The sequence below is a fragment of the Engraulis encrasicolus genome, unplaced genomic scaffold (assembly GCF_034702125.1).
Source record: "Engraulis encrasicolus isolate BLACKSEA-1 unplaced genomic scaffold, IST_EnEncr_1.0 scaffold_25_np1212, whole genome shotgun sequence".
Classification (NCBI taxonomy): domain Eukaryota; kingdom Metazoa; phylum Chordata; class Actinopteri; order Clupeiformes; family Engraulidae; genus Engraulis; species Engraulis encrasicolus.
This window is the reverse complement of record NW_026945544.1, coordinates 80001-92500: the sequence shown is the minus strand read 5'-3', so window position 1 is coordinate 92500 and position 12500 is coordinate 80001. Positions and strand designations below refer to the sequence as shown.

Here is a 12500-nt window from a genome sequence, read left to right as displayed (position 1 = left end):
ACATGCTGAACTTTCCAGCGACCCACTCCTTCAGCAGCGAGGATACCATTCCACACGGCACACCACATCACACACGACACACCACGCCACACACCGCCAGGGAAGCGGTGGGAAGGTCCAGGAAAAGAGGGGCCCCAGAATTGGGAACCCATTATAGTGCAGGTTCAGTTGTAAGTTTAGGAACATTTCATATAGATTTTTCCATTCAGCATTTTTTTTACTTCTAGGACCCCCCTGAATAACAATCCACCTGTTTCCAATTTTTTTCTTAATATTTAGTGGCAAATCCAAGATGGCTGCCATTGTGTACAGAACATTTGCCATTAATGCTGTTTTAAGGATCAAATTTCTTCAGCTAATTTTTGTTTTTATTTCCAGGACAACATTTCATAGAAAACCACTTCTTTTTTAGTGGGAAAATCAAGATGGCTGACATCATATTTGGCAAAATTGGCATATTTAGTATTTTTTTAAGTCTATTCATCCATTGTTGACTTTTATTTGTAATATTTGTTATATGACTGAAGTCAGCTATCACATAAACTAAATCCATTACAAAATCCAAGATGACCGATATTTCATATAGCAAAATCAATATTAACATAATGCTTTCAGGTCTATAAAGCCATTCATTTGTGAATTTAAGCACAGAAGATTTTGTGCAGGTCCAAATTATTGCTCAAACAAAAAATACTATGAATCAATTCATGTACGGTACCTGTTATGCAGTGCTACCTGTACAGTAGTGTTGCATATGCACTGGTTTGGCTTCCTATGTCAAGGCCAACAAAGTTGCTTCAGGGTCGGCTTCAGCTTATCTGATGGCTATGAAACCAAATGTTCTGCCTGGGATGCTGCATTCATCCAATTCCAACAATCTTGCCATGCTCTCTGCTCACAGAACTAGTCTCTTTGATATGACAGTCAGTGTACACCCATGACCCTCGTAATGGCCACACTATTATACCTTTGTAAGACCTTTGGCATCATGAAGTATTGGTGCCACAAGTGTGAATGTTAACTGTGTCTGCCTCCAGGGACACCGCCAGAAATTTTGGGCACCACGAAAGATTTTATTTTTGGGCCCCCATAAGGGCCCTGTCAAATTGGGAACTACCAAATTGCAAGCCAAACATTTGCGCACAACATTTAAGGTGTGTCACCTCAAACTTCAGATGCTCTACCTCTGAGACTGAGGCATCATGGGGATGGACAGAGGGCTCCACTCCTGTCATAAATCACACCGGCTCCACCTGCTGCTATGCTATTGAGATCAGGGGTCAGTTCAGCTATAGAGGAGATCTAGGTTATTAGCTAGTTCAAGGGTTTTTGGACACCATGTTGAATTTTGGCAAAATATGAGATAAATGTTGATAACATTTCATGTAATGACAGTTATGTGCCTATCAAAATATTACCAATAGGCGTACAATACTGCAGAATGGCTTTATAGACCGTAGCTCCTTAATGCCGTACCTCCTGTGACACACTGTAATAATCATTGAAAGTTAACTACCATAGCACAGTACTATGACATGATGACACAGGGCCTTTAATAATGCACTACGACTTTGTCAGTGCTATTCTGGTAACAGCAAATTTAAAATGCCATGTCTTAATGGGTTAAAACACCAAAATGTCCTCATTTTGCTATAATGTCAGCCATCTTGGATTTTGCTTCTGAAAGTTAAATGGACAATAAAAACAAGTTGTTTTGTATTCAGAGGGGGTCCTACAAATAAATAGGATAAGACACATTACCTGGTCATAAAAAGAGCCGTTCAATGCCTTTTCTGATGTCATGTTGAATTTTTACAACATATTGAATAATTTTTGAAGGAAGTTCATGTAATGGCAGACTGAACAGTCCTTTATCCATTGTGAATATTACAAATACAAGAAAAAACAATGCCTTTAGAGACCTTAAAACACCAAATAGGCTACATAATTTATGCTATATGTCATGTCAGCCATCTTGGATTTTGGTACTAAAACTTGAGGGGCGGGGGTGGAAACAGGTTGTTTTTTGTTCAGGGGGTGTAAGAAATAGGCCTATAAAAACACCAATTCCAAAAATGTATATGACATGTTTCTTTCAATTTTATTGTTAGAATATGACCATATATCCGCCATCTTGGATTTTGGGCGTTTCCACTTCAGAAAAAAATTGGAAACAGGTGGATCCGAAGACTATGGGGTCTGTAGTTGATGAAAAACACAATTTGGAAAAATCCATATGAAATGTTCCTAAACCTTATTTTTGGGACAATTGAACCTGCACTATTAGATTGTATGTACTGAGAGGTGGGCTCTTTTAAATGACTTTGTCCCGGACCCGGTCAAAGCTGCCAGCCGCCCTTGCACACCGCATCACCTTCCAGTGACTCTCTTCCCTCCATCACCAGTTAAGCACGACAGGAATTCGCAAGACATGGTATGACAACCAGGATAGGCTGCAGGCTTTTTCACCGATACCACACTGCTTTACCATTCCACACGACACACACACACACACACACACACACACACACACACACACACACACACACACACACACACACACACACACACACACACCGCGCCATCCATAACACACTGTGTCGTGCCAAAGCCACCATCCATTGACCTCCCCCACCCCTTCATAAGCTGTCCGTGACATGACTCCTCATGGTGTGACATGACATCCAGGACATCGTGGGATGTCAAGTCAGAGGGCATATTCCCACCCACCCAACCTCAACAATGGGGACACAAATGCACACAACACAACATTCAGGACTTCTTGCTCCTTTTTTTTCCTTTTAGGATTATTTAAGTATCTCTTCTCTACAATTCTACTATCACTGTCTACTTCCAGTGCCACCTTTAGGATTGGAGAATGTGATTTCCGTGCTGTGCACACTGCACACACCACATCCAGGGCACGCAGTGTGATGTTGCATTCCCCTTGAAATCTCCTTAGTTCACCAGTGGTACACGCCATGACATGTCTCGACATTCATGCCACCCAGAATCATGTCAAAGCCTCCTTCTAATGACACCTCTCTCCTTCGGACATGGTGAGGATACAGCTCCATTTGACGTAACACCTGGACAACCTATGTGATCCTTCTTGTTTCCAGTGACACGTCCTTCAGCAGTGGGGACACCATTTGACATGGCATGGTAAAATGGCGTACGAAAAGAGACAGACGTCCTCAGGGCTTGTGGCATGATCAGAGTCAGTATCAGAATCATTGGCCACGTACACTGTACATCGGACACAGTTTCATCGCCATCATCATTGGATGAGGTTTTCCACACAAACTATTCACACTATTCAGACTCAGCCATTGGATGAGCCATTCACACAAGCCCAGTGCCTCCTAACCTGGCAGGACAGACAAAGAAGATGTTGCAATGGTCACCTGTTGCATAGGCCTCTTCATATCAACACTTCACTCTACTAATGGGACCTATTCAACCTTTTTGCAAAACGTTGACTAAATGCAAATGAAATATTTTATACCGTAGGAGACATGTGACGTCTGACATTGTGACTGTTTAACAGTGGATGACTGGATGGAGTCATACTTAGATTTATGGCATCTTGTTAATCTTGTTGACACCTTTTTAAAAAAAAAAATAGATGGCACCCAAAATGAAGCTTTTATCTCCTCCTCTACACACAGTAGCTACAACTGGCAATAACCATGTCACACATGCCACAACCAACTCCAGCTAGGGTGTTTTCACATTTGGTTGACTTTTGATGCTTTCGAATGCCAAAAAATATGCACTCTGTGCCCTGTGAACCATTAACCCACACAACTATGATCTTTATTAGTATATAATGTATGTTAGCGCTTCTTGAGGTTTTATCTGCTTTTAATTTAAGTCAATTTGAGCTGCAAAACTCACTGTAGCATATTGAGGTGGCAAAGAGGTCTCATATCATGCTCGGTGCCATTTCAGTAGGCCTACAATTAATATTCTGCAGCGAACACAATTGTTTTAAGCAGTGATAATTAGTCAATGACATTTTTGTTTGTAATTAAATGCATAATGGTCTATGACTGATGTCCCAGAAAATCGGATTGGAGGTTGTTTAAAAGTCTTAAAAGCCTACTTTAAGAAAAGGATCAATGGGCTAACAATAATAAAACCCAAACGCCTGTCATGGTGAATCAGTCCGTCTCCAGAGTCAATGGATGTCTACGGCTTTGGAAGGGACTCCCACCAATTTGTCACGAAATTGCCACATTCGAAACAAGGAAATAGGCGCTGTTGGGGGTGACATCCATACGGTGCCCCCACCAAGGCGGATCCCTCTCCCTTTTTTGTTTTCTTGGGGCGGAGGATCAGTGGCTGTAGCTTCAAAGAGACTCAGATAAAGGTCGTAATTGGAAAGTTTGAAAGCAAAGACGTGGCGTCCTCGAACTTACAGATCGCTGATAAGGACAACATTCAACATATCGCTGACAGTATTGTTGAAACTAAACGATCCTTTTAGTGGCATTGTCCGCCGGCCAAACCATTCCACGAGGGTCAAGAGGATTAAAAGTCTTTGAGGACCGTACGGGCATAGTGAAAATAAAACGCATCAGCGCTTGGCTCGGCTTCCCCAAATACAGTATTTTAATGAAGGGTAGACTTCAAATTATTAACTCGTGACATTGTTCTTTACACAAATGCCAACCATGCTTTGATGCGTAACCTTGATGCGTAATAAACCCCGCATCCAAAATGTTTAATTCTTGACATACATCTATATTGTCATCTTAAGCATCGGAATGTTGTTCTTAATCACATTGGTTAGGAGGACATCCTGAATTGTAGGCATTCGTGTTTTTAAGTACATGAGAAACTCCTTTAGTATTCCACTCTTTCCCTCCCGTCATGGTCCGGGCATCTCCCCCCTGATACCCAAACGCTCAGAAGAGCTGAAATTTGCACATCAACAACCGGTCAACCAGACGTAATTGTGTGGCTACTGTAACGCCTTTGATCTGAGATGTTCAAACCCAGACTATGGCCAAACGCCGGCTGGGAGGGTGGCGCCAGTGCGCCCCAGGATACGGAGGATGTGCTAATACTAAGTAATTTGAGCTGTATTGTTATTACTAGTCTATCAGTCACCAAGGACCAGGGAAGTTGCAAAATACATGACGTTGGCGCAGAGGATAACCACATCAGACCGCTTTGTATTCAGCTCAGGCAACCAATACTTGTAATTGCTTGGGACTTTATAAACATGCGGACTGTTTAGGCCTATGCGGCACAAGTCACATTTTAGCAATTGTCCCATGAATAATAATTAAAAACAAAAATCCATATGAAAAGTGTGTCATGTCTCACTGCAAATGACGAGGCAAATGTGACGGTATCCAAAAAAAAGGAGGGAACATTATTGGGATATGTAGTCTTAAGTCTACGTTTCAAATATTGTGGCCTTACAGTATACATAATGTGTTTAGAGTAGAGCGCAACAGTAAAGACATACGAAACACCTGAAGATGTGACGACAGGATTGCTGAAACACCCAGATGTTGACATGTTCCCCTTCCCTATAGCCTCTTTTAATCACACAGACAGATGTAAAAGCCCGTGAGATTCTCACAGACATACTGGCGCCAGGCTTTCACACACTCACAGGATATGTAAAGGCTCAAACAACGACCCATTAGTCTTAATGATTGAGAATTGATCAGGCGTTAACGCACCTATCCATATGTTAATGGCGGAGGAGGTCGTGGCCTATATAGACCAGGGCCTTCAGTGGTGCTGTCACAATCCAGCCTGAAGCCTCCTGGAAACACTCATCTGCGCAAGGACACCTCGCACCACCGCAAACATGGTGAAATACTTCTCTGTGGACTGGATGATCCAAACTGACTCGCCAGCAAACAAAGATTTGGACCCCAAGGAGACGTCTTCGGCCCAACTGCGACCACACGTCCCGTGTGTTGTGCAGCCACGCCAGCCCACATCTTTTGATAGATCTTACCTTCAGCCAAAACCAAAAGTTAAGAAGTCTTTGGATTTTACCGAGAAGTCAACCGACCAGGACTCCAGCCAATTGAACATGACCGCAGACTGTCGCCCAGTCAGTTGCTCCTCACCAAGTAAGTAATGAATGGTTTTATTTTGTCAATATTTGTCAGAAACATACATTGTATTTAATATGTGTATGACGCTATACATTACATGTTTCTTACAACTGTGTATTTTTCATTAGTTTCAGAAATCAGTGGCTATTCATCTGGATACGAAAGTGAAGCGGCCTCCTCCGAATGTCCTTCCGTTGACGATGGGATGGATGCAGAGAGGGAGGGCGCACAGCGCCGGGTCAGGACCAAATTCACACCGGAGCAAATCCAGAAGCTGGAGAAGATCTTCAACAAACACAAATACCTGGATGCAGGGGAGCGGGCCAAAACAGCACTGAAACTGAACCTCTCCGAAACTCAGGTAGGCCTATGCAGCCAAATAACAACGTCTTCAAAATGTATCACTCACGTAGCCTGCTCTCATTTATATTGTACATGGACACTGTAATTAAAACGACTTGTTTTGTCTGTTTTTCAGGTGAGAACCTGGTTCCAGAATCGAAGAATGAAGGTGAAACGTGAGGTGCAGGATTTGCGCGCTGACTACCTACCACCCGGGCTTCCCGCCATGCTGTACTCCGCTGTTCCATCCGTGCAGTACCAGAACTACAGAGGGCAGCCGATTCCCTTCGCCTCTGCCACCAACATGTTTTACTCGCCTATGGGTCAACAAGTCCCGGTCCAGCAAATGATCAGCCACCCGCCCGGCGGCGTTCACCCAGCGATGCCAGCTTCTTATTACTATTGACACTGACAGAAAAATCAAACCCCATAGCTGCTGACACTTATGCTGAAGTGCAATATCGGATGCCTATTTTTTTGACCTGTAAAAAGTGTAAATGACAAATGAAGAAATTATATCCGATTTGTAGAGATTGAAGAGTCTATTTATTGTTATGTTGAGATTAATAAAACATGTATGTACGTTTGAATCGTATCCTCTGTGTGTTTTGGTGATCATTATCATGTGATGTGAAAGCCTATAGTGTGTGGTAAAAGAAATCGTTGTTGATTTGCATATTTAATCCAATTTTGGCTGAATTTGGTTAAGCATGGAATTTAAACTGCGAATTGGGAATATTTGGCAAAGCCTTCAGTCAAGACTTTTTGAATAGCCTACATTTGGGTACGCACCAAAATGTGATGGGTTCTGCCATGGCCGCATTACGCATGTAGCCTATGTTGGCCTATGGTTTATGATCATGCATGGTACAGTCCAAGGAAAAATGAAATAGGAAAACGATGGACATCGGGCAAAAACACTTGCATTCTAAAAAAAAAAACATGTTTCCGGTTAAGAGAGATCATTGACTTGACTACCGATTTCGCCAAACAGGTGGCCCATCCCATAGTGGGCTTTCATATGCGTGCAAACTCCATTCTGTTTGTCTGTGCCACAAGACTTCAAACGCCAGCTAACGAGGAGATCACGGATAACAATTAGGGCTAATTGCGTCGGCTATTGATGAGTTTACCCCTATCACAGACGTAGGGACTACTGGCTCCAGAATGTCTGGCCGATTGTATGCTAAGCAGAGAGGGGGGTACCGAGAATGTTTGATTACTGCATGGGATCAAGGAGTCTTCTCCGATAGCATCTCAAAAGTTGGCCTAGTGGTCGTAGATTTGGTTAAATCCCAGTTGACTAAATGCTGATCCATTAAATTGGTTGACCCATTGACTGATAGTACCTGACATCAACTTTCATCTGTACTTACGCAGAGGCGAGGGCATTGTATCAGATGCTGGGTTATTGGCCTATGCAAGTGTTGGGATTGAATGATAATTGAGGGGTAGAATGGATTGTTAGGACCGAATTATTTCAAACATATTGACCGGATCTCCAAGGTGATTTCTGGCCCACCGTGGATCTCTGGCGTCGGTAGCAGGCTACCCCAAAAGTCGATTCAAATTCTAGCGCCAACAGAGATCAAACGAAACTCACTTTCTCAGGGATAACCATCACGCCCGCTGAGGTGTGTAGACATTAATGAGCCCAAATGCCCAAAAGCAACAGCCGAAAGGAGAACGCTTGGTAGGCCTTTGCTGTTTTAACATAAACTAGTCTCCACGTAAGACTGGCAGCCTACAGTGTAGTTTACAGTACCTGGATTTACGTGGGCTTGTCCAATTTCATTATAGTCTACAATACCAGCACGTCTTGGGAAATTGATTTGTTTTTGAGAAAGTTACTATCGTGCGTAAAATTATCGTTTTTGGAAATCAATACCGTGCGCAAAACTATCACGTAGACAGACATGGTCCGAATGTACAATGACCTGTGTGATCTTTGCAACTGAATATGAGGTTATCTCATTCATCTACCCCTTGATGAATTCGATGAAATCACTGTATCTGTACGTTTATGATCATTTACCTCTGTACGTTCTGTTGTCAATAAAGGCAGTCTTTAGGCGCGGTCTGATGCCCAGACTCACCGGCGCCTGGAAATAACAAGTAGGCCTATGGCCCACTGCATGTGTGAAAACGCGCGATTGCGACATCTATTAACTTCAATTACAACACCCATCAAATACTTATCGTTCCGTCGAGATCTCTTTGCTTATGCAAATAGCGGTGGGATGAGGCCTACATATACACGTATGTAAGTCAAGACGTAAAATACTGACTTGCATACTTTGGCAGCACTGAGGGGACACAATGGCAAAACATTTTTCAGTGGAATGGCTCTCGCAGAGCTACTATTCTCAAGAATCTAACAACGACGGAAGGGTCCATAGCAAAACCGACGACCATATGCCCAGGGTCAAAGACAGAGGATCCGAATATAGCATGGGCATATCCATTATGTCAAATATGAGCGACCATTTGCACACACACTCAGAGAAAATTGGCAAGGATGTCCACATAGTTCCAACTTCACCTTCAAGTAAGTGCCATCACATAATTTGTTTTATGAGATTTTAATTGACATTTGACTTAAACTTGACATAAACCTCCAATAACTCACACGTTAATGTGTTTTGTTTTGTCAACAACAGATAGCTGTGGCTACACATCCAGCTCTGACAGTGAGGTTGGTGACCAAGGTGAGGGGGAATCTTCCAGCCGCAGAGTGAGAACAAAGTTTACCTCGGGCCAGATATTTCGACTGGAAAGGACTTTCACCAAACATAAATACCTCGGTGCAACGCAGAGGAGGAAAATTGCTGAGAAGTTGAACCTCTCTGAAACTCAGGTGAGCACTTTATAGCTATTATAGCCATTGCAGCTATTAACGGCTTTGCTGATGGACCACTTGAGCTGGCAAGGCGTGCTACTTACCATTGAGCGTTACAATTAATGTATTATTTTTTTTAAAGTACTTCTGCTATTATATCTCCAGGTGAAAACATGGTTCCAAAATAGACGGATGAAACTGAAGAGGGAAGTTCAGGACCTGCGTGCAGAATATCTCACCCCATGTGTTCTTCCATCGCTGCTTTACACGACCGGGGCTACATTTCAGCACCATGGTGCTGATGGACAGCTCCTGGCCTTCCCATCCACGGCAGCGCCTCAGTTTTGCCCGCGCGACATAGGCCTACAGACCATCCCAGCTCAACACTTTCAGCCCCGGACTCAGCCTGCTGTGCACACAATGATGCTTGCCTCGTGTTATTACTGAGTTGACTTGACCTACTGAAGCTGAACTTCCAAACCTGTTTGCTTTAAATATCTAACGTTGAATTGTCTGTTTTGTATCTGTCCTATATCATGGGAATTCGCTACCAAAAAGAAGCACTACATGTTGTATGTTTGAATAGAGGATTAATTTAAGTTGTGTAAATCTGTATAATAAGTAAATTAAATGCGTAAAGAGTGTTATATGCCTTTTATAGTGAACAAATAAAACGAAACATTGATTTAATGTTTTTCTCATGGTGCTTATTAGTCCAACTTCAATGCTATCCCAGTCAGCCTAAGTAGATTATTGTACAATGGGATCAGACTACCTCCTCTGTTAAACACACATAGAATGAATGAAGAGCATTGTACCTGTTGTGCATGCGAATCTTACCAAATAGGCTATTACAAATAGCCTACCACATAACTGACAGTAGGCCTTCTAATGCATACGAATAAATATATGATTTGAAAGGATCATTTGCATAACACATGCTTCGACGCATGCATTTCCCCCAAAACCAAATGAGCTTTACCAAAAAATGCGCGAGTATGACTGTCTCACCCAAACAGGAATAGACGTTCTCTTTAGCCCAGACAGAAAGACTGCTGTCATTTTATCTCCCACCTAGCGATGCGACGTGAAGTCTGTGTGCATTTGCATCTTCAAAGGGACTTCAAAGCTTCGGTAACGATACAATTATTGGCATCTATTTAGCTCTGTTGTGTTTCGTGGGGTGAATTCACACTTTCGGCTGAGGTGCTAAACCATGGCGCCACAAAGTCTGCCAAGACTGCATTACATCGAGTTTGAAGTCATTAACTAGCGCCTGCTAAATAAACTTGTATAATGCAGTCAGTAGCTCGTCATTGACCCTTTGAATATATCGATAACGAAGTTGAGATCTTTCTCACAGGGTGCCGTCTGTGCGCTTTTACGCCTGATTCTGCGGAAATGGTAAAATGCCCTTTTTTGACTCTGAAGGTCTGAGTCTGAAGGTGTCACTAAGTCGGCATATATTGGATGATCACAATGCACCTAATAGTCCGTTCTTACCGGCCTGTAGCATGTTATGGCCGTTATCAGTTGGGCGTTTGAAGGGAAATTTGAAGTAACCGACGTCATTTCTTCAGGCAATTTCTTTACTTATTTACTGGGTAAATGTGTGACACAAGCCATACTAGGACTAGGTTGAACCAGAGACATTCTATTAGAACTAAGCAAATCTTTGGTTGAACATCAAAAGGACAGTGATAAAATCAGGGCACATCATAGGCCTATATAATGCCGAATCGATCCCCTTGGTGTCAACTTTCCTTCAGGGCTGGAGAAGGTATTGGGCACCGATGGAGTAAAGGCTGATACCATTTGCTTGGGTTGTTGCAACTTCTAACAACAAATACTGCCTTCACTTCAGACGAAGAAAGAAAGGAGAAAGAAAAGACACAGCCGACACTTACAGAGTGGGCGTTCTTCTCTCTCAGGTAAAAAAGTCATTGTTCAGGTCTGCAGTACAAACCACCAGATGGTGCCATTTGTTGTCAAATGGTATGGTGGCGTGAGTCCAGGGACCACTCGTAATCGTATATTGGTGGAATTGTGACTTGATTATTATGAAGGGCTTTTCTTAAAGGTCTAGTAGCCTATTAATTTTGTTGCCTATTAATGGCGACTAGTGGTGAACATTCTTCTCAGTGCTGAGCTAAAACTGGGAAGAGATCAAGAGATGTGTGAAAAGGTCTGTTGGCTTCTATGGGGGTTTCACACCTCTTTGCCTGATCCATCTGACACACACACACATACACACACACACACACACACACACACACACACACACACACACACACACACACACACACACACACACACACACACACACACACACACACACACACACTTGTAATCCACCCTAAGTACACACATCAGCTGTAGTTTCTGCTGTTAATTGCTATGCTCCTGAAGAGAAATTATTTATTTTTTGAGGCAATTTTCTGATAGGTTTATGAATTAATGAAAAACATTGAACGATCAGATCAACCATTTTTGTTTAAACATCACAAATCCCTTTATTGGATTGTTCTATGTAAATCATTCATTGAAAAGACCCGTGTGCGTTTTCTATCCTGACAACTAATTTACTAAGCAAACAATTATTTGGAAAGAAAAGTCCTCTTTGTCCCCAAGTGTCTATTTTATAATTAACAAATGTTGTGCTGCATGCCCGAGATTGGGACAAGAATTGAAATGATTGAAGGACAGTGGCCTCCTCAACTGAGAATGACAATGTTTTACTGTATCTGAACAAAAAAACAGGACATAGCCTACACTTATGCAATTACACACAACACGACATTGTCGTAATTTAAAAAGTTTACTTTATTATTAAAACAAGACAGATACACATAATCAGCTTATCCCTTATTGTTGGCCATCTGGTATCGTTTCAGTCCCTTAACAGTACAGTGAACGTCGTCAAGATAGTAAAAATCATTGAAGGCAGAATATTTACTCTCTCTCTCTTTCTTTCTCTCTCTCTCTCTCTCTCTCTCTCTCTCTCTCTCTCTCTCTCTCTCTCTCTCTCTCTCTCTCTCTCTCTCTCCCTCTCACACACACACACACACATGCACACACCCCTCTCTCTCACACACAAGCACACACACACACACGCAGAAAATACAACAATACCACAACAGAATGGTAAAGGGTACAGTGAAACCGTCAAAATGAAGTCATCGGCTTGGTCCTGGGTCGCGTTGGGTGCGGTGGGCAGATCTGACTGCAGT

At 42.5% G+C, this 12500-nt stretch overlaps 2 protein-coding genes and 1 long non-coding RNA gene across 3 annotated transcripts in view; 2 read left to right on the top strand and 1 right to left on the bottom strand.

Moving 5' to 3' along the window:
* Nucleotides 1-51, top strand: part of LOC134442845 (kinase non-catalytic C-lobe domain-containing protein 1) — a 65933-nt gene extending 65882 nt beyond the window's left edge. The window contains exon 32 of the mRNA XM_063192797.1: nucleotides 1-51. This exon is cut by the window's left edge and continues 461 nt beyond it. The gene's annotated coding sequence lies outside the window, so the exon portion shown is untranslated.
* Nucleotides 52-5821: 5770 nt separating this feature from the next.
* Nucleotides 5822-7004, top strand: LOC134442861 (homeobox protein vent1-like). Its single transcript, XM_063192819.1, has 3 exons — nucleotides 5822-6104; nucleotides 6218-6450; nucleotides 6568-7004. The coding sequence occupies exons 1-3, from the start codon at nucleotides 5834-5836 to the stop codon at nucleotides 6835-6837; spliced, it is 774 nt and encodes a 257-aa protein (XP_063048889.1). The 5' UTR covers nucleotides 5822-5833; the 3' UTR covers nucleotides 6838-7004.
* Nucleotides 7005-12075: 5071 nt separating this feature from the next.
* Nucleotides 12076-12500, bottom strand: part of LOC134442857 (uncharacterized) — a 1202-nt gene continuing 777 nt past the window's right edge. Inside the window, exon 2 of the long non-coding RNA XR_010033484.1 lies at nucleotides 12076-12500. This exon is cut by the window's right edge and continues 157 nt beyond it. This is a non-coding gene — a long non-coding RNA (uncharacterized LOC134442857).